At 41.9% G+C, this 27,974-nt stretch overlaps 1 protein-coding gene across 3 annotated transcripts in view; it reads right to left on the minus strand.

Annotated features, from left to right (window-relative positions):
• The window catches only part of DYM (dymeclin), a 392,088-nt gene that overhangs the window by 288,529 nt on the left and 75,585 nt on the right, over window positions 1-27,974 (minus strand). For all 3 annotated transcript variants that reach the window (XM_074952350.1, XM_074952349.1, XM_074952351.1), the window contains one exon: window positions 14,500-14,572. In XM_074952350.1, coding sequence (XP_074808451.1) covers window positions 14,500-14,572 — 73 coding nt within the window. The remainder of the gene's footprint in view (window positions 1-14,499; window positions 14,573-27,974) is intronic.

The raw sequence follows: 27,974 nt of genomic DNA on the forward strand, positions 1-27,974 counted from the left end.
ATGCCTCACTACAAAAGTGGCTGCTGCCATGTGGCCTAGAAGTTGGAGGCACATTCTTGCAGAGATCTCGGGGCAGACCCATACGTTGGATATCAGATCTAGTATGGCTGAGAATCTGTGAGGTGGTAGGAAGGTTCTGGCTTGTATGATGCCCAATTGTGTGCCAATGAATTCCAGGTCTTGTACTGGTGTTAAAGAGGACTTTTCTAGGTTCATGAGGGGGCCTAGCTTTGTAAACAGGTCCATTGTTATGTGGATGGCTCAGAGAGCATCGGTTTCAGATGGGGCCTTGAGGAGACAGTTGTCCAAGTATGGAAAGATGATGACACCTTGTTTCCTTAGGTAGACAGTGACTATTGCCAGGACCTTAGAGAATACCCAAGGGGCTATGGATAGACCAAAAGGCAACATCTTCTACTGGTAGTGGTCATCGCCCATGACAAATTGAGAAATTGTCTGTGGGCAGAGTGTATTGCGATATGGAAGTATGTGTTTTGGAAGCTGAGGGCCAAGAACCAGACCCCCTGTTCCAGTGTTGGGATAATAGAGAGATGCTAACAATCTTGAAATATTGCGGTTTGACAAACTTGTTTAGATTGCAAAGGTCCAGGATGAGTCACCAGCTTTCTTCTCGATGAGGAAACAATGGGAGTAGAAACCCTATCCCCCGTGTTGGAAAGGGACTGGTTCTATGGCTCCCAGCTGCAGAAGATTATTTATTTCTCTCCATAGAATGAATTCATGAGAAGGGTCCCTGAAGAAAGACGGAGAGAGGGTTTGGCAGGGCAGGATAGATAGGAAGGGGATGAAATATCCTTCCTTGATCACCTCTAGAACCCACTTGTCCAAGGTAATTAGTCTCTATGATGGGAGAAACTGAGCTAGTCAGTCACCAAACTGTTGGGACGTCAAAGATGGTGGGAATGACTGGAAGAGGGAGAGGCTTCTCGGTGCCTTGACCACACCTTCAACATTGTTGTTTCGGTGCGGGTGCATGAGAGGTAGCCCCTGAGGAGTGGGTGTACTTTAGAGAGAGGCCTTTGTTTATGGCGCTGGAGTCATAATGCCATTGAGGAGTATATTGCGGTGGTTGGGAGCGAGAGGGGAAATAGTACTTTCCCAGACATCTCTTTGGCACAGGCCTGTAGGTGCCAAGCGATCGGAGTGTAGCTCAGGAGTCTTAAAGGGAGTGCAGGGAATCATCCATGTGCTCCAAGAATAGTTTTTGTCCCTCAAAAGGTAAGTCTTCCCCAGTGGTTTGGACCTCTTTAGGAATACCCGTGGATGGAGCCATGATGCACACCTTATGACCACAGGAGCTGCAATGGATCGGGCCACGATGACTCTAGTATCCTTCAGTCTTGAGAGACCATGGGTATGCACCCCTGAGATATAAAGAATTTACTCAGTTGATTTTATGGCAGCCGCAAACATGGCTGAAGAGACCCACTTGAGAGAGAGAGTCTCTGCCGCATCTGTCACATTTAAAGGTGATGTTTCGAGCCTTTAGGCTCTGCCTTCTACGAGCTCTTTTCTCCTCTGCTAAACTGGACGGCTTCCTCTCATAACTCCGGAGACCTCTGTTAAGCTCTTGTTTCCAAAGGCTGCGGTCTTGCGTCTGATCTTCCCATTTGTCCACATCCATGTCCATTTCTTTGAAGGCTCACTTGCACGCATCCTTGAAATGCAATTTTGGGCGTCCTTTGGGTCTTTTTCCAGATGCCAATTTGCTGTAGAGGATGTCTTTTGGAATGCACCCATCATTCATTGGCACACATGCCCAAGCCAGTGAAGGTATCTCTGTTTGAGGAGTGTTTGCCTGGTGAGTATTGCTGGCCCGTTTGAGCGCCTCAGTGTTGGTGATTCTGTCCCTCCAGGAGATTCCAAAGATTAGACAAAAGCTATGCATATGAAAGCTGTTGAGCCTCTTTTCCTGATGAGAGTATAAGTCCATATTTCGCTCCCATACAAAAATGTGCTGATAACACATGTACAATATTCACAGATCTTTGTGCGTTCTGTCAGTTTGTTGTTTTGCCATACCCTCTTGTTCAGTCTAGACATTGTTGTGGCAGCTTTTCCAATGTGGATGTTGAGTTCTGTTTCAAGTGAAAGGTTGACTGTGATAGTGGACCCCAGGTACGTAAACTCATTCACCACTTCAAGTTCATAGTTGTTGATCTTGATGGAGGATGCTTCCTCAACTCCTTGGCACATTATGTTAGTCTTTTTTAGGTTTATAGTAAGCCCAAAGACTTGGCAGGCTTTGGAAAAACTGTCCATTAGGCTTTGAAGATGAGCTTCTGTGTGGGTTGTCACTGCTGCATCATCAGCAAAGAGGAGGTGTTGGATAAGGGCCTCCCGAGTCTTGGTTTTAGATCTGAGTCTCGTAAGATTGAACAGCTTTCCATGAGATCTTGTGTGCAAGCAAATTCCCTCAGTTGATGAACCAAAAGCTTGTGTCACTAGCAGGGAGAAGATCCCAAACAGCTGCGGCAAATACACAACCTTGCTTAACTCCACTACAAATCTGGAAAGCCTCAGACACTGAGCCGTCATGTTGGACGGTGCCATGAATGTTTTCATGGAAGGATCGAATCATGCTTAAGAGCTTGGGGGACATCCAATCTTTTCTAGAAGTGTGAATAGTCCACTTCTACTGACAAAGTCAAAGGCTTTGTGAGATCGATGAAGGCTATGTAGAAGGGCTTTTTTTGTTCTCCGCATTTCTCTTGTAGCTGTCTCAGCAAGAAGATCATGTCGATAGTAAAGCTTTCAGCTCTGAAGCCGCACTGTGATTCAGGATAGATTCTGCCTGCAATGGTCTCAAGTGTGTTCAGGACAACTCAGGCAAAGGCTTTTCGCATAATACTTAGAAGGGAAATGCTAAGATAGTTGTTACAGTCACTCCTGTCACCCTTGTTTTCATAGAGAGTGTGATGTTGGTGTCTCATTTCTTTTGGTACTTGGCCTTCTTTCCAGCACAGGCAGAGCAACTCGTGAAGATGTTGCAGTAGAAAAGGTTTTCTGCATTTTATGACCTCGGAGAGTATGCAATCTTTTCCAGGGGCCTTTCCATTGGGGAGGCTATCTATGGCAAGGCTAAGCTCCTCGACAGTTGGTTCATCGTCGAGTTGGTTCATAATAGACAGGCACCTCTTTAGGAAAACCCGCCTCATGCATGCCTCATGACCACAGCAGTTGCAATGGACAGGGCAGTAGTGTCTGCAGAGTGTAATGAGGCTTGTAAGGCTGTAAAGGCTAGGAGGTGTCCTTCCAATATTAGGACAGGAATTGCTCTTTCTTGGCCTCCAGGAGGTCATGACAGAGTTCCTTCAATTTGGAGTAGTTTAAGCAGTTATACTTAGCCATCAGAGCCTCGTAGTTCAAGATTCAAAACTGGAGCATAGCTGATGGATATGCCTTGTGTCCATATAAGACTAGACATTTCCAAACTCTGTCTGGATGGCTAGCACAGGATTGGTAATGGTGGCCTCTCTCTTGCACCGTATTGACCACCAGAGAATTTGGGGTAGGGTGCGAGAATAGAAATTCAGCATCTTTTGCTGGAATGCAGTACTTTTTGTTGGTGCATTTGCAAGTCATAGGGATGGATGCCGGGGTCTGCCAGAGAACTTTTGCAGGGTTCAGAAGAACTTCACTGATTGGTAGAGAGATCTTGGAAGAAGAAGAAGTGTGGAGAATATCAAGCAGTTTAATGCTGCTGATCCTTGACTTCCTCCAAAGGAATCTGCAGGGAATCTGCAATCCTGCAGAACAAGTCTTGAAAATGTCCGAAATTTTTGGCAGATGTAGGGAGTGGAGGTATGATAGCCTCATCAGGTGAAGAGGAAAAGAAATGTAATGTAGGAGGAGCTTCCTCCTCCTGTTCTTCCTCCTCATCGCTGGGGAAGGGATGTGTCCTCCGTGGGGGAGAAAGGGAAGAGTGCTGTGAGCCTGGAGAGTGGGGGGAGGTCATGCCGAAGAAGAAGAGACTCAGGAGTGTCTGATACCAGAAGGTCTTTTGAGTATCTAAAGTCTACTGGAGGGGGGGAAGGACCATTGGTTCCAATGTATGACTCAGTGCCAAAGGAGTGGTGTATTCCCCTAAGGTGTCAGTAGATAGAGCCAGAAACTTGACTGGCAGCAAGGGCTTGCTCGGTGCCGAAAAGGATGCTGGTGCCATAGCTCCTGCAATCAGCTTGTCTTGATCTCCAGAGGTGATTGACTGTGCCGAGGGCTGCCTGGTTAGGCTGCCTGGTTACCGTTTCTATATTCTGATACCAGAGGTACTTGGGTGGGCCCTAGAGCTGTGTCCCGTCAGATGCTGTTGAGGCAACTGACCTTGCAGGTGATGGTGTTCTGGTGGGCTGTGCCTCAAAATGTGAGGTGGGAGCCTGTTTCTTCTCACCCGAGCAAGAAAGGGACAACTTTCTCTTCGTCTACTGATCCTCATTCCTCAACCTGGCAGAACGTGAGGGCCTCATAGGAAGAGAGTCCAGGCCCAGGTCTGATGCAGGCCCCAGTGATTTCCCCATGATGAGAAGTTTTAAGCAAATGTCCCAGTCATTTCTGGCCCTGGCCATGGCAGTGAACATTTTTGTGAAACATATCCCTCTCCAAGACAGCAAATACAATGCAAGTGGCCATCCATTACTGGGAAGGTGGCCCCACAAAAGATGTGCCTCTTAAGCCCGGGGGACTGAGGCAGAAGGGTGAAGGAAAAAAAGCTTCCCAGTCGTGAAGGGCCGGGGGGAAATTAAACCTAAGCTATGAAATAACTGTAAAGGTAAAGAAAAACAAAAAACTGGGGGTGGTTGTTTTTTTTAGAGTAGAAGAAAAAGAAAGAAGAAAATACTAACTACACGACATTTAACATGGAAGGCACTAACTACTGAGGAAATAGGAGAAGTAGACTCTGCTGTGGATTCCATCCACAAGGCGGTAGAGAAGGAACTGGAGGTGGTCAGACTGCACAGAACTATATACACATCCCACTCACAGCATGGGAGGGGGGAGGTGTGCATTTGCGGTCCGATGGGCACTGCTGAGGAAGATCTCCAATCCCAGGTGCAGGGGCTGCCATGCCTACAGTGGAATACCCATAGGGATATCACTCGAAGAACCACCAAACTCTCTCTCTCCGCTTCCCACCTTTTAATTTTTTCTTGAACTTTCACCATGCCAATTCAGGTTCCTATAAGTATCAAAAGGTTAAAATGTAACTAATTTTCTAATTAAGGATGGTTGCCAAAAGGGCTGAGTCACACAAAAAGTTTCAAATCATACAGGAACCAGGTTTTATTAGAATGCTTCCTCGGGGCCCACAAGAAAGGTGAAAGAAAAGTCACCACAGAGAATAGATCAGTTTTGAACACTGAAAAGAAGTAGAGTATCTGATCATTGGACTCTGAATGTAAGTATAATAGGTCAAAGTGAACATAATATTTCCTCTTGGAATCACTTCCAAATTTATGCCCAATGATGGCAAACACACAGGGTGGCAGCCAAGAAGTACACTACACTAGTTATAACTGACTTGAAACATTTGGGAAATTTCTAAAATATGCACTCAAGAAATATGAATTGAAAGCAAATGGCACCCACTGGCCTTTTCTACTACTCTCTCTCAAATGAAAGAACAGGAAATATTCCCATCTAGTTCTCTCATCTCCATAGATAGGAAGGGAGTGCGTCTAATGAACAGGTCAGTGAACTGGGAATCAAGATTTATGAGTTCTATTCCCAGATCATCTCTGGCTCCTTGTGTGGTGGGCACAAATCTCAGCCTCCCTGTACCTCAGTTTTTCCATCTGGGCAATAAACTCTCTCATCCTGGTAAAAATAGGTAAGAGAGGATTTCATTAAAACCCTATATAAGCATTTTATTAATGCTTCAACTGATCCTTCACACCAACAACACAGGTTTTCCTGAAAATGTTAGCTGTAACCAAATCTGAGATATTGTCATTTATGTAAGAGAAGACTTAAGACAAATGCCTAAATACCTAGCCATATATGATCACACATTAAAGTTACTACAAAAGGAAACTGAATTCTGAATGACAGGTTTCAGAGTAGCAGCCGTGTTAGTCTGTATCCGCAAAAACAAAAGGAGTACTTGTGGCACGTTAGAGACTAACAAATTTATTGAGCATAAAGCTTTATTTAAGTTGTCCTAACTCTCATCCCTTGAAGCTGATATCTGGCATCATAATTAAGCTCCTACACACTCAGCTGGGATCAGTAACTATCAGTACATTGTTAGATCACCGGTTCACCTGAGATAGCTGCTAGGTCACAGGCAAGGTTAAGCCCAGCTTTCCTTAAAGGGCCAGTCAAGCCTGTGACACACCACCACAGAAATGTCTTACACATTAATCACCAGACCACCACCACCAACATTCTAGCTTTTTGCTATCTGTTTTTATAGTAGGTTATCACTAAACCATGGTGACATGGGAAGGAGGTTTGAAATCGGTGTGCTGATGGTTGTGTTCTGAACAATCTAACTGTCTCATGATTTGGACATTTCGGTTATATTCAAAGATGAGACTGACTAGGAGGATTTTTTCCCTTTATAATTAAGATAGATTTTCCTAAATAAAGGGTGAAAGTCAAACAATTCTCAAATACTACAACTATCATGACATTGGTAAAGTCTCTTAAGTAGTTCTCTATCTAAATGGAAGTCTTTACATTATTTTTGGAGAGTACCAAAACTAGCATCCAATATAGCAACCTTTTCAAAATGTAAAGGAGGGGAAAAAAAAGCTTAGCTTCCTCCCTTTTATATGATTACTGAGGAAAAAAAGAAAAAAGGAATTGTAATTTTCATTATGTATTTATGGGGTTTTTTTTTTTTTTTTACAGTGCCATGAAATTATAAAGTGCTATATAAATGCTATTATACACACTATAATTTTGCAATCTCTCTCTCAAAAGTTACTATATCTAGATCACACTGTGAACCTGCCAGCTGCTACATTTCATTTTTAAATTCCAGGAAATGCAAAGAGCATCTTAAACCAGTAAAATCTTATTAAATTGAAAATGGTCCTAATTATTTTCAAATTTGGAAGATTTTAGCCAACAGCAGGTTTTTTTTAAAACTACAGAAAATAACGGAATGTAATGGAAATGTTCGCTAACCTACAGTGTGCACTACAGGGTGCTGCTTAACAATGGTGTAACTGGATCAGAGTATTTCATTCTTTTCCCAACATGTATTTATAGTTCTTAATGAAGTGAAAATGTACTAATAATAACCAGATGTTCTGTTACGTACACCAATTCCTAACAAGCTGCTGAAAGATGCCTCTATAATTTAACGTTTTTGGAACTCCATCTTACAACAAAATGTTAGTAACAGTTGCTACACAAAGCATATTGGATGACATATTTAAGCAGCACTATACAATGGCCAGTGTAGTAATACTTGTTAATGCACACCTTTGGGTGCGCATAGTAACAAGAAGACCAAAGGAGGAGCAGTATCTGCAACACACCTGAGGCATCCATAAATCAAACAGCGTTGAACAATAACTTGTCTCTTACTGGGATTACACAATGCTGACTTTTAAAGAGCAATAATGTTCTTTAGGCCATATTCATGTTTTAAAATTAAAAGTTTTAAATATTAAAAGCTTTTCCACTTAGCGTTTTGTGAATGACACTGGCTGCCTATTATTCAGCAAGGGTAATTCAAGGTCTCATTAGTAAGCCTTAAATAATATAGGCTGCTGTCATATGATCCATATGCCACCTGCTCCAACCCAGCTGATGGCAACTTCCATGATGAGGCACAGGGCAGCAAGCAATCCTCAGGTAGACACTAATTTCAAGAAAATGGGGCTTCCTCCATCCATGGCTACAACACTGAAATGTTCTCCCATCGTATATCCCAGAATACGTCTCTGGATCCTTTCCAGACAAGGCTCAAGACATTTTGTTTCTTCATTTACATTTTGTGGGAGGCGTTTGTATACTTGAGAGTAGGAGGTTGTTCTAGATTTCTGTTTTGTCTTTTGCTGGAGCACATACGTTATTAATACTAGGCTAGGCTGAAAAAAAGCTTTTCTAAATTATCTAGAAATCAAAATTAACTTTAACTGGCCCACTCCTACCATGGTGTCAGTACCTTTAAGTTAGGCATTATGGCTCTTAACTTTCTAGAAAGTTGTTTTATACACAAAGCTAACTTTAATAGAAGCGGTGGTGTCCGGTCAATTAGGAAACAAAAGAACTAAGTCATATCAATATTTGCATACAAATTTCTTAACAAAAAATGGTCATGTATAACACCCTAGAAAAAGGATCTGCATAGACAAATTACCCCAGAGGAATGGGATTTTATGTGGCAAAGAAGACCAGCAACCTCAATCTGTAGCGTGATCACATAAAATTTTTTTACGATACTGTTTCAATGGTACTTCATACTAGTCAGGTTAAAATGTATATATATAGATTTAAGGGGGATAAACGCTGGAGAAACTGTTGTGAAGGAGGAGATTTCATGTATATATGGTGGACGTCCAGTTATTAGAGAGAGTATTGGAATGGAATTCCTAACCAAATATTACAAACTGTTGGCTATCTATTCCAAATAATCTTTTTCTAATCCTCTTGGGGCTTCTTGGTACAAATGGTCACACAAAAAGAAACAGAGAATTCATCTCTTATCTGCTAGCAGCTGCTAGACTACTGGAAAAAGTCCAGTCATAGAGGAATGGTCAATAAAACTATAATAAGTTATGGAAAAATTAAAATACCAATTATGTATCCACCAAAATAGACGACAAATAGATATTTGTTATCATTTACTCAATGCTCAGTACATTTGCCTGCACCAAAACCCAGCACAACTCTCCAATGTTTTTGAATATTTACATTTGATAGATATGGTTGGTTTGATAAATGTGTAATCAGAAGTTTCACTCAATTTACTAAAATCACCAGAAACATCACATTCTTGTAGCTTAAAGAGGCTCACTCTATAAGTAGATAACACCTTAAGTAGAGAGCTCTGATGATTATATTATTGTAGAACATTTCTCTAAACAAAAGCTCACGGTTCTAATGATTATCTTTTTGTCTCTGACCGATACATGGCAATGATTTGTAAACCTGTAAAAACTTTCTAAATAAATAAATAGATCCAAAAAATTGGGAGGCTATGCTGCCCATTGCAATTTTCAGACTCCTCTCCTACATGCCCCCAGAGTGTCTGTTCAGTCATCTACATCCAATTCAAACTGAAGCTCTCTGGGATACCTGAGATTGAACCTCTGTGAAGAAGTCTTCCCCAGTTTATCTTACAATCATAATTTCACCATGGTCTGTAATTCAAGTATTCTCTCCGCTCTGTAATGGAGTTTGAACAGCTCCATTCACAACAGGCTGGTTCTCTATTGAATAATGTGTTCTCCAAGAGATAATTTGCAATAACACACACTGAAATGCAGTCACAGAGAAAACAGTTACTTTCCAGTAACTGCGTGGAATGTACTGCCTCTGTGGGAGTCAAATGTCCTGCCAGGAGAGCCATAGAACCATTTAAGTAGTAAAGCAGCTGTGGGACATGAAAATGTTACTCCTGTCCTGCATTCTGGACACAAGGAGGCTACTATATAACTATCCGTCAGCTTCTCCAAGACAGGTCATTAAAACCTTTTACTAAGGGGAGGAATGCAGTATAAGTAAGGATCTAAAGAAGGGATATATTCAGAGAGCAGTTACTGGTAAGTAACCTTTTCTTCATGAAATTGCCTATTCAGAACCCCCGAGTAGGGCAATAGCTAGCAGTGACAATCCTCTGGAGGTATAGTGATGACTACTAATGGATGTTCTACTGAGCAGAGCTTCCAATCTGAACTCCCCATTGAAACACTGATGGTCTATGGAAGTGAGACTTCAAATCCAAGAGCAGGTTTACAGACCACAACTACAGAGACACTAATAATACAAGTTGCAGAAGCTGCCCACCTTGTAGTGGAATGGGCCCCAAGTCCTCTGCTATTGGAAAGCCAAGCAAGTCACATTAAGTCTGAACACGTAACTTAGTCGATTTAGACAACCTCTGTACTGAAACGGCTTGACCTTCCAAAATTCACATACAAATTTGTGGATTTTCTAGATTTATTTCTGTCAAGGCAATAATTAAACGCCTTTTATGCCCAAAATAAGGAAAAAATTGATTTGGTAAATCTGACTTGCAGGTAGAGAAAAATTTAACTGCCAAAGAACTTGATGAGCTGGATAAAAATCTGAAGTTACCATAATCCAAAAAAAAAAAAAAAAAACCTTTCAAAGCTACCACATCTTTCTGAAAAACAGCACAACAGAGTTTGCAGTTCTGAGCCCCCTCTGGATGATGTTATAGCTACTAGGAAGACAACCTTCAGCAACAGTTGAATTTGAAAAGACTAAACTAAGAGCAAATCCTCAATGAGGATTTTTTTTTATTGTGTATTAGAGGGAGCAGTTTTCCATGTATTCCCCTCCACCAAATGACCCGCAAAAGAACTTGCTGGCTGGAGCAGTTTTACATTGTTAAAGGTAAGCAAAATGAACATTTTCTTAAGTATCCATATTTGTACTTAAGATGTGTCACAACTGTCAGCATCTTAACATACTACCTTAGGAATATTTTGGCTAAAAAAAAAAAATCTAGCTCAGCATTTCAAATAGTAGGTCCTGACCACAAGGGGGTCACAAGGCTATTGTAGGGCGGTATTGCCACCCTTACATCTGCACTGCCTTCAGAGCTGGGCGGCCGGAGAGCAGCAGCTGCTGGCTGGGTGCCCAGCTCTAAAGGCAGCGCCCCCACCACTAGCAGCGCAAAAGTAAGGGTGGCCTGGTATGGGGGCAGGGGGTTGCCACCACCTGAAATATTTTTAAGGTGTGGGGGGTCTCAGCAAAAAAAGTTTGAGAACCTGTGATCTATATGCAAAAATATTTTGCATGTGTATTACTCACAGAGTCAAGAGTACGAACATAAAAAATGTAAGTTTATACTCCAATTAGACACCTGCAGTTGGCTCATGCCAGCTGACTCGAGCTCATGGGACTTAGGCTAAGGGGCTGTTTAACTGCAGCGTAGACATTTGAGCTCAGCCTGGAGCCTGGGCTCCAGGACCCTGTGTGGTGGGAGGGTCCCAGAGCTCAAACATCTACACCTCTATTAAACAGCACTGCGAGCCCAAGTCAGCTGACATGGCCCAGTCACCAATTTTTAATTGCAGTGAAGATATAGCTAAAGAGAAACTAAACTATAATGTTTCCCACAATGTTGTCAACTTTCTAATCACACAAAACCGAACAACCTTCCGGCTGCCCCGCCCCTTCCCCAAGGTCCTGCCCCTGACCCACCCCTTCTCCGAGGCCCACCTCCCACTCACTCCATCGCTCGCTCTCCCCCACCTTCACTATCTCATTTTCACCAGCTTGGAGCAGGGGGTTGGGGTATGGGAGGGGATGCAGGCTCCAGGGTGGGGCCAGAAATGAGGGGTTCAGGGTGCAGGAGGAGGTGAGGGCTCCAGTTGGGGGTGCGGGCTCTGGGGTTTGGCCAAAGGGTTCGGAGTGTGGGAGGGGGCTCTGGGCTGAGGAGGGGGTTGGGGTGTGGCAGGGAGTATGGGCTCTAGGCTGGGGGTGCAGGCTCTGGGGTGGGGCCATAAATGAGGGGTGCAGGGTGCGGGAGGGGGCTCTGGGCTGGGTCAGGAGATTGGGGTGCAGCAGAGGAATGAGGCTCCAGCTGGGGGTGGGGCTGTGGGGTGTGGGCTCTGGGGTGGGGCTGGGGATGAGAGGTCTGGGGTTCAGGAGGGGGTTGGGGGGTGAGGCCAAGGAGTTCAGAGTGTGGGGGTTCCAGGCTGAGGCAGGGGGTTGGGGTGTGGAAGGGAGTACAGGCTCTAGGCTGGGGGAGTGGGCTCTGGGGTGGGGCCAGAAATGAGTGGTTCAGGGTGCAGGAGGGGACTCTGGGCTGGGACAGGGGTGCAGGAGGGGGTGCGGATGCCGGAAGGGAGTTTGGGTGTGGGAGGGGGCTTAGGACTGGGGTGTAGGAGGGGGTGAGGGGTGCAGGCTCCAGGCAGCGCTTACCTCAGGCAGCTCCCAGGAAGTAGCCGGCATGTCTCTCTGGATCCTAGGCAGAGTCTTGGCCAGGTGTCTCTGCGCACTGCCCCCGCTCACAGGTGCTGCCCCCGCAGCTCCCACTGGCCGCAGTTCCCAGCCAATGGGAGCTGAAGAGCGATCACAGAGTCCCTTGTAGCCACCCCTATGTCTAGGAGCCAGAGGGACATGCCAGCTGCTTTCCGGGAGTCTGCCAGCCCCACACCAACCGGACCTTTAACGGCCCAGTCAGCAATGCTGACCGGAGCTGCCAGGGTCCCTTTTCGACCAGGTATTCCAGTTGAAACCAGACACCTGGCAACCCTATTCCCACAGAGCTAAGTGTTTTTTTGAAAGTATGTAAAGAATCCACCAACCCACTACATGTTTCTTCCTATATTGCTGCTGGTGTAATTGTGGCTTTCAACAACTACTACTATACCGAACAGGTATATTCACAGAAAAGGTGGAGACGCTGACACTAGGGTCCAACTGTTGAAAAGGGTTAAGTCAACTTTGGTTGTAGAATATGTTTACAACTAGAATGATAGAATATATGACATTGGGCTCCACACAGTATATGATAGTGGACTGCCTTCCAACAAAAAGATACAGGACTTATGAATGCCTCCATGTGTCTCAGCCCTTTCACCTCTTAGTATTTCCTCCAATTTGTTCTGAACAAAAAGTGTAACAGTTTCAGGAAGCACTGACAATGCCTCTTTGCTCTGCAGACTGACACTCTAAATCATACCATTAATTCATGAAACAGTGACAGCCCAAAACACTGGTGTAACGCTGACAGAATTCTATTTAATGAGCACAATATTTCAAAAACAGTTGTATCTTTATCAAACAGATAAACAAATAAGCAAACAGATTTGTCAGCTTTCCAATCAGAAGCACAATTAGCAATGTAAACACTGAGGGCTGGTCTCCACTATGGGGAGATCGACGCTGCAGCAGGGATCGATTTAGCGGACCTAGTGAATACCCGCTAAATTGATGGTAGAGCGCTCTCTGGTCGACCCCAGTACTCCAGCTCTCAGAGAAGAGTAAGGGAAGTCGACAGGCGAGCGCCTCACATCAACTCTGCATAGTGAAGACAGCGGGGTAAGTCGACTCCAGCTATGTTATTCACGTAGCTGGAGTAGTGTAACTTAGGTCGACCCAGTAGTAGAGACGAGCCCCGAGTCTGCAACAATGAAGTGAAATGCATACAGCAACAGATAATCTGAGAAAAGTTAGAAACACGGATTCCACTGAAGTTCTTTCAGAACTGACTACATTTCAATTTGGGCAATACGTATTTTAGGCACAAGCTACCAGGTGATCACACACATGAAAAGTTAATGTTGACCAAAGCTGCCTTGTTAAAATTTATACTGGAGAAATGAAGTTTAAAATTAAGAGAGACTGGTGTGGGGAACACATTATTTCAAATAAAAGAAAGCAAGTACCATTCCATAAAAATGAGGTTAGAAGATAAAGAACCTATTATTTGTATTATCCTAGTGCCTAGGAGTCCCAGTCCTGGACCACTACCCCATTGTGCTAGGCACTGTACAAACACAGAACAAAAAGACAGCCCCTAGTGAAGAATGTTTCCAGGCACATCTCCCAGATGAACAGGTAATCAATGTACATTTTTTACATGGTAGAAACTGTGAAAATGCAGTATCACATAAACATGGTACCAAATCTGTTGGATTTCTGGAGATCTGTAGAAACAGTCTGCCCAATAATTTCTTTATTATTCAGATTTCAATTCAACTGTAGTTTGGAAATAGAGCTTATCACTATTACCTTTTAGATTAAAAAGAGCAACATAATTTTTAATTTAAAAACCCAGAACCCTGCATAAGTGCAGGAGGCAAGAAGCCGTTCTCTCACACATTGTTGTGTCCCTATGCTGCAGGCAGGCACAATTACAATTCTGTCACGCAGGAGTTTCAGGTTAGCACCTATAGTAACAGCAGCCTTCACCTGAAGGGGAATGATCCTGAGTCTCACCCCTGTCCCCACCATAACAGTGAGTGCTGCTGTTCCCAAGCACATAGCACCTTTTCAGAATGTAGTAGCTGTGCTTTCTGTGTACTCCCAGAGGTACTGTGCAGGGTCAGAAATGAAACTACAAAGTAAAATGGCACAGGGCAGAACAGATGGACTGAGGAGGGCTGCATGCCCGCAGTTTATCTAGGGCAGTAAAATACTTAGATCAGATCCAGAGGACAATATATCACTATTTATATGAGACATGATGATCTTGCAATTGGCTAATGCTCAAATAAAATAATTCTTTTTTGCACAGTAAGCTTGGGAATGATGAGGAACACATTCCCTCCACAGAGTACAAATCCCAAGTTTCAAACAGAAATCCCTGTCAAAAGCACTTACAGAAGGGGAATTTCAACAATGAGCTGAATGAGGCAACACAGCAACTCTTCTATAAGGTCTTCACATTCCACTCCTGAAACAGAATAAAAGGACACTCTTTGTCTCTGGAATTTCAAACATATGAAAAGAAACTACAGATTCAACTCATACTGAAACTTTTTAAAGTTAGGTATCAAATTACTAGCATGGGAGCAACCAGGCAAATAAAATGATATAATGTTAATGTGAGAGGGAGTATGCCAATATCACTGTTAAGCTCAAAGCACCTGGTGCCTTGTCTACACTCTAACCATGCTGGTGCAGTCAAAGATGTACAACTCCCAGTCTCCCCTAGTCTGGCCACAGTTATATTTGAATAAAGGTGCCTTATACCAATACGGTTATTTCTGTAGGCAAGGTTAATAAGCTATTGGGGTATAAGGAACCTTTATATTTATACTGATAATTGCATCTACACCAGGAGTTGTACTGGTACAAGTATTTCAGTAGAAAGATCACATCCCTAACTGATATCAATGGTACAAAAACTGTGGGCTAACTAGGCCTCAGTGGCAACTAGTTATTATTTATGTGTATTATCGTAGTTCGTATGAGTTTCGGTCATGGACCAGGATGTCATTATGCTAGGCCCTGAACAAACAAAGAATTAAGACCGCCCCTGACCCAAAGAACACTAAAAGCCTGAGCTAATTAAAAATTATGTCCAGTCAACCTGACTCCTGAGTGCTTAAACATCCACCTCTTACTAACGGTTTGATTTCACTCAGTTTGGGTGATTAAGATGAGTGGTCAGTTTCACTTTTTCTTGTGAACCGTCAATTACGAGTCATTTCTCCCCTTTGAATCTCAATGGCCCTTCAGGGCATGTTGAAAGACCCATCACCTCCTATGGGCTTTTGGTGTTGAGGATTCTGATGAAGGTTGGTGTTTGTGGATATTAATTCAGGTTTGATTTAATCTCTGGTTAATATATTTTCTAGTTTAAAGGTAAGGAGTATCTGTTTGGTGAACCTTTTTAGGCAACTGTATTTTAATTTTATGGCAAAGGTGCATTGGCCTTACAATATCTGTTTTCTGGGAATTATAAATCAAGACTATTTTGCTTTCATATTTTTTTGCACTAGCGCAATACAATGTTAGGACTGCACACAACGCAGGGAATCCTGGTTTATAAGCCTTTTGACTTAAGTTTTGTAAATGCTTATTTATCAATATTGGGGGAGGGGTGGCAAATTTGACCTCACAGTGACCCCATAAGGCAAGCCAGTACTGCCATGGCAAGTTTGTACAGTCGTTTACCGTAACAAACCAAACACTCGGACCCTGGCAGCAAATCAACAAATACTGTGTCTCTTTGATGGGGCATTCACCGTACACTAACCCTGGAGGGGTTAATTGAGGCAACAGAGGCCAATTAGCCAGAGGCTGCATCTGGAGGGGAGCTAGGATGCAAATGAGGCTTAACTAGGAATGAAGCTCACCTGGGGAGAAACAGGTTTCAGAGTAACAGCCGTGTTACGAGCAGAACAGTGGGGTGGGAGGAAGTTTTGTTTCATGGTCTCTGTGTGTATATAATGTCTTCTGCAGTTTCCACAATATGCTATGCATCCGATGAAGTGAGCTGTAGCTCACGAAAGCTCATGCTCAAATAAACTGGTTAGTCTCTAAGGTGCCACAAGTACTCCTTTTCTTTTTTCTTTTTATCTCCCCTTGTTTTTTTCCTACAAACCCCCCCCCCCCAAGACGTTCTGGTTAAACTTGGATTATTGCTGTGCACATTGTAAGATGAGCTATTGCCAGCAGGAGAGTGAGTTTGTGTGTGTGGTTTTTGGAGGGGGGTGTGTGTGGGGGGGTGGTGGTGGTGAGAAAACCTGGATTAGTGCTGGAAATGACCCACCTTGATTATCATGCGCATTATAAAGAGAGGTTTCAAAGAGGGATGGGCTATTACCAGCAGGAGAGTGAGTTTGTATGTGTCTGGGGGGGGCGGGGGGGGAAGGGTGAGAAAACCGGGATTTGTGCTGGAAATGGCCCTCCCTGATGATCACTTTAGATAAGCTGTTACCAGCAGGACAGTGGGGTGGGAGGAAGTTTTGTTTCATGGTCTCTGTGTGTATATAATGTCTTCTGCAGTTTCCACGATATGCTATGCATCCGATGAAGTGAGCTGTAGCTCACGAAAGCTCATGCTCAAATAAACTGGTTAGTCTCTAAGGTGCCACAAGTACTCCTTTTCTTTTTTCTTTTTTCTGGGGAGAAACAGTCACACTCCCTGATTCAAGGGGAGAGAGTAGGAGCCTGTAATAGGCAGAGTAGGAAGCAGTCCAGCGAAGGAGCAGCAAGGGCAGGCAGAACAGAGACCCAAGCTTCTGTGTGGAGGGTTCCGGTACTGGAACCCGGTGTAGAGGATGGGCCCACGTTCCTCTACACTGGGGGAGTGGCATGCTAGGGGCAGCCGATCTGGGGACTGCCAGGGACAGTTTGGAAGAAGACTTTGATAATACCCCGGAAGGGAGGGGAACTTCAATCTGACTTGGCTAGAAGACTAAGCCACAAAGAGGAAAGTGCTGCATCTTTGGGAGCATGAGACACACCATGGAGCAAGTGAGTGGGACAACAAGCTGAATAAGGAAGGGGCATCGGACCATGCGGCAAGCTAATCCCCATATGGGCCACTAGGAGGCACCAGAGCAGCAAAAGAGTGCCCGTTACAGTCTCCCACAAGCCTACTATGCAATAAACCATGAAGTATCCTTACACAGTCAGCAAAACCACAGGAAGGGAAAGCTGGCTATCATGGGGCTTTGCCACAATATGGAGAGTGGGCGTAGGAGTGCCAAACAGAAGATGCATAATGTAGATCCTTAGGATTCATAGTCTCCAGTTAAAATGTAAGGTGATAGACCCAGTTATACACAGAGAACAAGGAGGGGCAAAGGACTTTCAAGGATTCCAGTTACATAATTGTATATATTTATTTTTATTTGATTAAATGCTCTGGATGCATGTAAAAAAAGATTACATATAAATAAAAATGAACAGAGTAAGATCACATCATGGTCCAAAACTAAAACCCCCTAAACTGAAGGTTCTCCCATCACTCTAAGGCTTTGTCTACACTCTGCACCTTTTAGCGACACGGCTGTGCCGCAACAGCCATGCCGCTAAAAAGGCACGCAATGTAGCCATTGTTTGTCGGCAGGAGAGAGCTTCGATGGCGCTATGACGATTTATACTAGCTGAGGATCTCCAGTCTAAGGAGGCACTTTTAATCCAGTTTCCCTCTAGATGAGGCAGCTGGGGAAGAGCCAACACAATTTAGCTGGTTTAATCACTGACCACATTTCTGAAGAAGTTTATTTGTTTAGCTGATTTAACAGTAGAGATGCAGAACAGGCCCACAATGCCCAAAGGAACAGGTTAGTTCACATCTTTTTAATAAATTCTAGACAGGAGAACAGAAGGGACACTTCTCTATGCATACTATTCATCATTCCAAATCATGGCCTTCCCTCCAAAAGAAATTCAGTCCACATTTTACATTAGGAGACTTAAGCAATTCAATCTCCAGTTTTATTATCACTTAACACTTTTTAAGGAAAACTGTATTTATTTAGTGCAAAGCTTAGCACATTTTAAGAACAAGGCCTCTGCCAGAGCCCATCAAGAATTATTCTCTTCCAAAGAAATCCAATAGGGTTTTATTTGCTAGAACAAGAGTTCTTCACTGTTTAACTCATAAATGCATCAGGGGCAAGATATAAAATACTCACCTCACACTTGGTGCTTCAAAAAATGTCTCTTAAAAGAATTCCAGGTATTTCTAATTAATAAGAGCACCAATGTTTTACATACATACAACATAATTTAAAAAAAATTCTCTTATGGAGCAAAACTCAATTACAACCTCTTGGAGATTAAAATGTCACAGCTCTAAGCAAGTTTCAGATGTATTCTTGAGTCAGCAGGGTGTGTCTGTGTTTAATTTAACATTTCATATTAGAGAAAGATACTTCGGAACATAATTTACTCTCATTTTTCTATTTTTAATGCTTCACAGCAGGCAAATCTTGTCCTTCAGCCTATCAGATAAAGGGCAGCAGAGCATTAAAAAATTCCCAAACATTGGTGTACTTCATATGTTCAATTAAACATGTTTACAACAAGCACAACTTAAACTATGGTAGTGCTATATAGTAGTACTCGTGCTATTCTGTTTAACCTGAGTTTGCTCCTAATTTCAGGGCTCAATTTAAAGCAGCACACTATAAGGACTACTCACAATAAAGCAAAATTATTTCTTTCCACAACTGGTTTATTAAAAACACATTAAAATTGTCACCTAGTGAACTGCACATTCTAAAGGAAATCAGTTTTTTATTACGGAAACATGGTTTCCTTTATATAGAATCCCCCACGAGTAACACAATGTAGCTCCTGTTAGCAACAAACCAGGATTAGTAAATGAGCATACTTAACCTTGGACTTAAAACCACAGCCAAAAATGAACCCTAGGTAATGTAATCTAAGATAAGTTTCAGTTTGGAATTACCTAACTTTTTGAATCTTGGAAATGCTAACACTGCAAAATTGATAAACTGACCAAAACTTACAAAGTATTCTAAAAATTCTTCCTAGCAATTGGAAATAAAAATAAAATCAAGGGCACGTCAGAAGAATCTTTCCATCATGTAGTAAACACATTTTGTTAGGGTAGAGTTCAATGTGATTTGAACTATTATAAATCTACAGAACATGAAGATGTCATTTTTTCTACTCCACTGAACATAAAGGGTAAACATCTGCCTCTAGCATGTTCATGTATTATGCAAGAAGTTATCCCTTTTTAGTTAATTACTGTAACCAATGGCACTCGGTTAAAACAATTTATGTATCCTTTTCCAGACTGGGACATATGCATTCTTGTTTAATTCTTGTCTTGCCAAGACAATGAAACGGATGCATGCCAAATCTATAACGTGAGAGAGAGCTATAAAAATGGAACACTAGGTATTTTCATAAACAATGTTTTTTCAAATAGTAGGATAGACAGAATACACACCCTACTCATTCATATTAACAGATTAGATGCTTGATTAAAGGAGAGATGTTCCCTCTCGAATCATACAGGGGATAAGTGAATCCAGATAACATTCGAACCAATTTGCATGGAGGGAAATCAGAGGTACATCATCTAGTCTTAGTAACCGTGCTAAAGTAATAAACAATAACACAAAGATAGAAAATTCAGAGTTAAGGCTTAAACACCATTTAACAAACCAGCTATGTAAATTCTTCAAAACATGGGTTATTTTATTTATAGGATTTTGTGACAGGAATAATACTTAGCATTTAATATTTTCAAAACCACCCATGATGCAGATGGCAAAAACAGACACTGGAGAGGTTAAATGACTTGCCCAAAGCCAACTAGGCATTTTTCTTAGTGTGCTGTACTGTTGCTAATACTGGTGCAGCTCCACCAGTTGCAGACATAGAAAGAGACACAGCGATTCTCAACCAGGGGTACGTGTATCCCTGGGGGTACGCAGAGTTCTTCCAGGGGTACATCAACTCATCTAGATATTTGTCTAGTTTTACAACAGGCTACATAAAAAGCACTAGCGAAGTCAGTGCAAACAAATTTCATTCAATGATTTGTTTATACTGCTCTATATACCATATACTGAAATGTAAGTACAATATTTATATTCCAATTGATTTATTTTATAATTATATGGTAAAAATGAGAAAGCAAGCCATTTTTCAGTAATAGTGTGCTGGGACACTTTTGTACTTTTAGGTCTGATTTGGCAAGCAAGTAGTTTTTAAGTGAGGTGAAACTTGGGGTATGCTAGACAAATCAGACTCCTGCAAGGGGTACAGTAGCCTGGAAAGGATGAGAGCCACTGCTCTAGGTAGACAAAGCACTGGCAGCCATCAGGTTTTAACCACTGTGTTTTCTACACTTGATCTGAGCTGCAGCAACAGCTGGTTGATGGTGTGCATTAGTGCTCCTACTGTTGTTACTATGAGTGGTAGCAATGGTGGAAAATTTTGGGAAGACAAATCTAGTGCAGAATCAGTCAATGACAGAGCCCAGATTACAACTCCATCGTGCCCGGTCCCTACATAGTCACTAACTCACATCATCTCTACAGTACCTGTGAGGTTGCAATTAACAGTGGACAAGTCAAGGAAAGCATTAGCCTACACTTGTTATACTACATACAAAGACATGGCCCAAATCACTTTTATTAATATTTAGCACTGTCTTCCTGGCCCTGGAAAACCTATCAGCTCCACTAAATGATGGCTGCAATTTTGAAAATATGTGGTGTGACTCAATCAGCCAATCCAAGAAGTTTCTTTGCTACAGATCACACATGCATGCCCGCTCCCTGTTGATGCATGCTGTAGTAGAACTGACGCTCAACCTGAGCTGCTGGGCAACTGGGCATGTGTCTGACTGGTTAGTCATTTCCTTGGGCTACTTGCCCTGTCTGTTCCCAGCTGTATGCATGCACACTGAGTGTCTGCCGCCTTGTAGAGCAACTTTCTTGTCCCTACACTGGCAGCAGCATGTGAAGTCTGAGGCAGCTCATACAGGAGAAACCATAGCCTCTGCTAGCTGCAGCCTGAAGGTCACTGGTGAGGGAGCTAATCAGGAGGCAGCCTCAATTCCTGCTGCTGCCTTCTTCTCTGCTGCTGCCCAGAGCTCATAGGCTTCCCCCTCCAGCAGTCCCAGATGAAAATCTAAAAACAAGTAATAAAATAAGTATTTCCAAACCACTTGTGAAATAAGACTAAATCATTACATTACTTCTTTAAAATCCCCTATCTGCAAAAATGTAAATATAAAATGAAGCAAAAAGCAGCCACGTTGTCAATCCGATGGGTCAGGTCTGCAAGAAGAGAGACAATTTTCCATGGCTCTTTTAAAAAGTAATCTGTGTTTTGTTGATGCTCTGGGAGGAGGGGGAGAGAGAAGGTGTTTCCATTTGGTTTACTATAAAAAAGACCCCCAGAAAAGCTGCTATTCTCTGGGTCACAGTCTGATCTACTTGAATTGACACAGTATCATCAGGCTGCATTTTCTTGATTCATGATTCCACACTGGCAATTTCAATGCTTACGTTCCACTATGTGATTAATGAAAGTTTCTGTACTCATCGAATGGCTATAGTAAATATAGCTGCTGGGTTTTTTCCATTAAACACTTGTTTGCATGGAAATATGCAGTAACAGAAAACACTACATATGCAAAAGATCAAGTGTGTTTTCAGAGAAACTGTAGCTTTTAATTTCCTGCCTTTTCACTTGAAATTCTCAGTCACATTCCATGAGCAGTTTGGGGGGGTTTCTGCAGTTACTGTAATATTTTATAGTTATGATTAGCAGCTCAATGAACTGTAACTGGCTAATACAGAAAAAATAAGAGTTTCTGCTGCAGGTCAGGGAATGGGCTACATGGATTTACAGTTATGTTGGTACAGATTCTGACATTTCCTTCCATATTCTTTATGAAAATATGCTTATAATATGGATCTGACATAACTGAGATATACTTTAGGTAAGATGGCTCTTGTAAGGTACTGTTGGAAAGGTTATGATTTACTGAATGTGAGTATCCAATGTGTATGCAGATATCATTTCTGTATCTGAAGTTAGGAATATTAACTATGTATCTGTATTTCAAATGTGTTACTTTGGGTGTCACCCCCCACCAGCCCTTCAGATACAACAATGGAAAAGCCAGACAGGGCTAATGGGCCAGCGGCAGAGGCAATGAACTGTGAAAGAGCTTAGTCTTCGTATGCACACTCCAGACAGCCTACAAGTATGGCTGCCACAGGCCTGCAGAGACATGGGTCTGAGTCACCTGGTACTGGACCCACCCCTTGGAATGCCAGTGTTCTTCCACTGGGAGACAAAGGGTTCCCATCATACACAAGAGCTACCTAAGGCAGGGAAGTGACATCATTGTGGTTCTCCTCTGCCTCCCCACCCAAAGAGACATTGAAAAAACACCTGAAAGCAAGAAGTGAACTGAGGGGAGACGGACTGAACCCAGGCTGGGAGGACATCCAGTCTGTGAGTGGAAATAGCTAAAATCTCCAGCTGCAGGCCAGTGCAGCTGCCTTTCAAGACTTTCTGTAATCTACCTGTGACAATATCTAGGATGAGAAATTACATTTTGTAACCTGTTTCTTAAGTATCTTGAGCTTAGCTTGCATATTTCATTTTATTTGCTCAGTTATCTGCTTTGTTCTGTTGGTTATCTCTTATAGTCACTTAAAATTCACCTTTTGTAGTTAATAAACTTATTTCTTGTTTATAATATAACCCCAGTTGTACAATTCACAATTTGGGGTGGGGCAGGGGTGTTAAGAGGTTGTGCATCCCTTCTTCCACATTGAGGGAGGAGACAGATTTCATAATATATCTTTGGGTCTGCACACCAAGAGAAGTGGATACCTGAGTGCTGGAGACAAGTCCCTTAAGCTGAGCTTTCACAGAACTAATCTCAGTGTCTGTTCCATTCTGCAGTTTGGTGTGGCCCTCCCTGCGTGTGCTGTGGAGGAGGCTTAATAGAATTTCTTGGTTCAGCAAGACAGGTAAAAAGGGTACCCAGGCTGACGTAACAGACAGGCTCAGTGGTATCTCAGCATATCAGGTGGCATCCTAAAGGGGGACAAACCATCACGTATCTATTTCAAGTGAATTTTGTGTGTATGAATGGCACTGGATTGAAGGCCATGAAGATAAAACTTTCTACCCATAGAAACAGCATGGTACAGGCAGCAAAAACTTCACTAATGTGTCTGATTGACAAGAGATTAACTCTCTAGGTTCAGATGTGTCTGTTCAGTCCTCTGCTTCTCTGCTAAGACTCACAATAAGGAGCTAAAAATGTGATAGAAGATTCTGAGATATGGTTACCTGCTGTCAGCAAAGAACAAATGAAGTCAACTCATTTCCACAGGATGCTGGACAGCCACCTGATATCAACTACTTTCACTCAAAATTCTAGGCCAGACAGAAAACAGCAACCTAGGGTGAATACCCTGACCCCACTAAAGTCAACTGGAGTTTTGTACCTGACTTCCAATAGAGCCAAGATTTCACCCCTACAGATGAAAAACTCACTATCCCATTGTTAGTTCACAAGTCATCCAATCCTCTATACAATGTTAGAATTTAATTCCAAGTAGAATGTGAAGTGGCTAGTACACCATGGCACAGGTAACAAAAGGAAAAATAAATTATTACCAGAGTTCAGAATCTCGTTCAACTAATGGATAATATTTATTTCTTTTTACTCTTAAAATATAATATAGTCTTGAATTTTACAGTCACCAAAACATTAAGTAATAGCAGTGACTAGGTCATCTGCAGAGATTGAACCCAGGACCTCTGGGCTTAAAAACATGAACCTCTTCTGCTTGTACTAAATAACCAAGTGCATTAGATAGAAATTTCTGAATGCAGTAGAAGACCCTATGTGGTCTAGCCATAGAAGGGAGACAAATGCCACTGTTATGTTTCAATTTCCCTCTTATGTTTGGTTCTATAACTTTCCTCATTATAAGCCGAGCACTGTAATTGCAACAGTATGCTCTTCTAACAGCCTTTCTTCTTATACACTCTTTGGAACACAAAAGTTGCCACTGGGCACTTGAATTGATGCTAAATACAACAACATGAAGCTCTTTGAACCTAAAATACAGTCTGCTGAGAAAGCACAAGCTGGACTCGCTTGCATAGATCACACACTATACATAAAATGAGTAGGTACCATCTTTCAGATGAGACACTACTATCCTCTATCTAATAATTTGCTGTCAAAAACTGTGCATTCGATGATCTGCCGAACACAAAATGCTTACATATTTATAAAAGATAGTGAGTGCCCAATGGCAACAATATTTTCCCACACATCATTACTCTAATACATTGTACAATCCTTTCCCTTTAGAAACAGCAGAAGTCTTGCAGCAGGTGTTAATGTTTTAGTTCATTATAGCAAGACTATGGTGTACTGCAATGCTATGTTCTCAGTTTGTGCCAAGATCCCAGGTATCTAAGTTAGCCACATTAAAATCAAGGAGTGCTTTTTACTAAAATATGGGCCTCTGGCTAGAAACACTAGAGAACAGATGCTAAAAAAAAAAAAAAAAAAAAGAGAGAGTAGGAAAGCAGACTGTACACAATAGTGACTTACAGGGTGGCTTTTAGGGGACCTTGGAAGAATTTTGCCAAGGTGACCTTGAAAAGAGGTAGCTGCTCTCTCAACCTCAAGGTGAATGACACATAAGGAGAAGGGCTGGAATCACAGGAAGCATGGATTATTCTGAATGACCATGGAAGGTGATTCTTTGAAAGTGGATTACAATTAACTTTACAACAATAATTTCTACTGATTAAATAAAGTTATGTTTGTGGATGGAAGAAGTCGATGTGGGCCATCTAGTGTTGTGCACAATCAATAAGGAATAACAGTAAGCCCAACTGTACCTCAGGCTGTAATGCTAAAGGTCCTTCATAAACCATAACAAAGCTAAAGCTGATAACATCCTCAGAACCCAGATATGGAACTAATGTCTTCATTTATGTACATATTATTTGTACTTTATTTAAGAATATGTATAATAAGGTTTCCCCAAACGCACTGCCATCTGAAAGAGGGAGAAATACCAATAACCTAGCGCAGCAGCTGAAAAGCCAGTAAGAACTGTTCAAAATGGTTTCTTTTTAATAAGAAAACAGTTCATCATATGTAGTGCTAAGTAAATAAGCAAATACAAAATGCAATAATAAATCAGCGTATACTTTGTGACACTAGGGGGAACTCTAAGGTACCAGGAATGAAAAAAATTACTTCGGGAAGCTACTGTTAGTATAGTTATACAAGGGACCTTAAATTCATTACATTTTTTCCTCTTTGCTTTACTAGGTCAAAAAACAACAGCTTTTTTCTTTTTTTATTATATTCTTTTGATGACACTTCAGTCATTTATTTTTCCAATATCCTAAATTTACAGACTGTAAAAATCCATCAGCCTACTACAGTATTAGATGCATAATCGTAATACTGTGTAAAACTGTTTAGGATCCTCAAATAAACCAGTATTCCAGTGAGTTTTGTAAGAAATAATCCCATTTTACAGAGGGGGAAACTGAAGCACAGAAGTAACTGGCCCAAGTCCACAGCAAAGCAGTGACAGAGTTGAAAAGGAACCCAGATTTCCTGAAATCCGGTCCCCTGCTCTAACCAACAGACCACACACTGCTACCCTTTTAATTTATAGCATTCAACTAACGATCTGCTCATCTAAGATGAATGCTAAGTAACTTTGTCTATACTAGTCCATATGCACAAACTTATACTTAAACTTCATAAATATCTTTATGAATTAGTCATATAGTGCTAAATATTGTGTAAGTACTGTACAGATATCTAGACATCTACTGTACAGACATGTAGCTCAGTGATATTAGTCACTCTGAATACTGTAGAATATGGAATTCCCTCATTGTTAAGAATAAAAAAATTACTGTGGTTCTGACTGTAAAATAAAGCACTTAAATGTCACTTTTCTCATGTGGCATTTCCCTGTCTGTTGTTACGATACAACTCAGCAACATTTCTTTACCAGGTGAAAGCCCACATTCACTCTGCAGTGATAGTTTATTGTAAGCAGGCACTGCTTGTTTAATGTATCAGCTAGCTGACCTCATTCTTAGAGATTACTCATCACAGCTTAAAGACATTAAACCATTTCAATATGTAGCTGTTAATCTTTTGGCACCAGAAGTCTGGTTTCCCCAGAGCAACAGCAGGCGCCAAGGAGTTAAATAGATTTTAATGAATGGTTTTCACTAGTCTATGCACAAACAATTATTATGTCCTCAAGACACATGCCCTTGCTTGGGCTGACTGTTTGAAGGAAGCCCATATTCAAATGCTTGTGCGTTCTTTTTTCCACAACCCACACACATTGTATTAGAATTCTGACACCAGCCATCCATGCTGAAGAAAGCAAAGTAATTAGTTTTATTCAATAAGCCACATATGATTAGAACCTTAACCAAAACTTTATTGTAAAGACAGGAAATTGAGAGGCAAGGTTTGCACACTAACCTTCACTCTGCCTCCTTGTGTGTGCACTCTACAATAATGTCTCATTTCAGGATGACAACACTATTCAAAACAGTCTTCAGCAAATAAAAGCATTATAATGAAGAATGTTTTTATAATTGTAAATGGAATGGATACACAGCGTTCATGTTTTTAAAAGACTTTTTGTAATACATATCAGCAAGTGATAAGGAGAATAACAATTCAGGTTGCTAGAGTAAGCTCAGCTCTTCATTTCCTTACTTCTGCAATGAAAATTATTTCTATTTTAAGCGGTCTGGGGCAGTTAACTGATATTTGTCAATGCAACTTATGCACTGTGACTGCTATATAAATAATAATGCCTCAACATTTATATTACACTAACCAATTGTTGCATTATGAAATGCATTTATGACTCTATTATTACCTTTTCAACAGAACCACAGAAAAATTGTAAGAGATTGTGTATAAGAGATCATGCAGCCCAGCTTCCTATCAGTGCAGTCTTTTGCCCATCTTAAATTTAAACACTCCACGCAATGGGCTTCCATTACTTTAACTGGAAGACTATTCCAGTCTCTATAAGTTCCCACAAGAAATTTTTGGTGGCCGCTCTGACAATTTTTCCTAAAATACTTAATTAACTTTAGGAAAAACAAATAAATATGCACATATCCAAATCATTGTAACTTATTTATGTAGGGTTTTTTTATAGACTCAATAATAAAAATAATGTACAGTTGTCTCTATTCTTTACTGGACCTAAACAGAATAGAAACAAAATAATGTGCTTTGCACATTCTTGTCTATTTTGTTGTTTCTTTTGCTTTTTAGATTGCTTTTTTCTTAAGACTTGCTAGCTAGTAAGGCTGCTGCTGTGAAAACTTATATATGTATATTTGTATGTATAACTTTTCACAGCAGACTTACTAGCTAACTGGGAGGCAGTGAAAAGTGATATTAACAAACGTACAAATATTGTTTTTCACAGCAGACTTACAGAGCCCCGGCAAGACAGGGGACAAATTAAGCCACGGATGGAGAGGTGGGTAGGGAGGCAGTGGGGGCCAGGGGCAATGGGGGAAGGGGTGAGCGCAGGGCTCCCAGGTGGGGATGGAGCCTGAAGCCCTGAGGCTGCAGCCTGGCACCTGCCACCCCAGGGCTGCAGCCAGAAGCCCGAGCCCCACCACCCCTGGGAAAGTGGGGAACTCACATCAGCTGCCTGCTCCTCTGGCATTTGTGGCTGCAGAGGAGGGCAGCCCCCAAATCCCTTCTGGCAGCCCCAGGGGAGGGGCCACTGTTTCCCCCCTCTCCTCCATCACTGCGCAGGAAGCTGTGGCTGCAAGAAAAG

The sequence above is a fragment of the Natator depressus genome, chromosome 5 (assembly GCF_965152275.1).
Source record: "Natator depressus isolate rNatDep1 chromosome 5, rNatDep2.hap1, whole genome shotgun sequence".
NCBI lineage: Eukaryota > Metazoa > Chordata > Testudines > Cheloniidae > Natator > Natator depressus.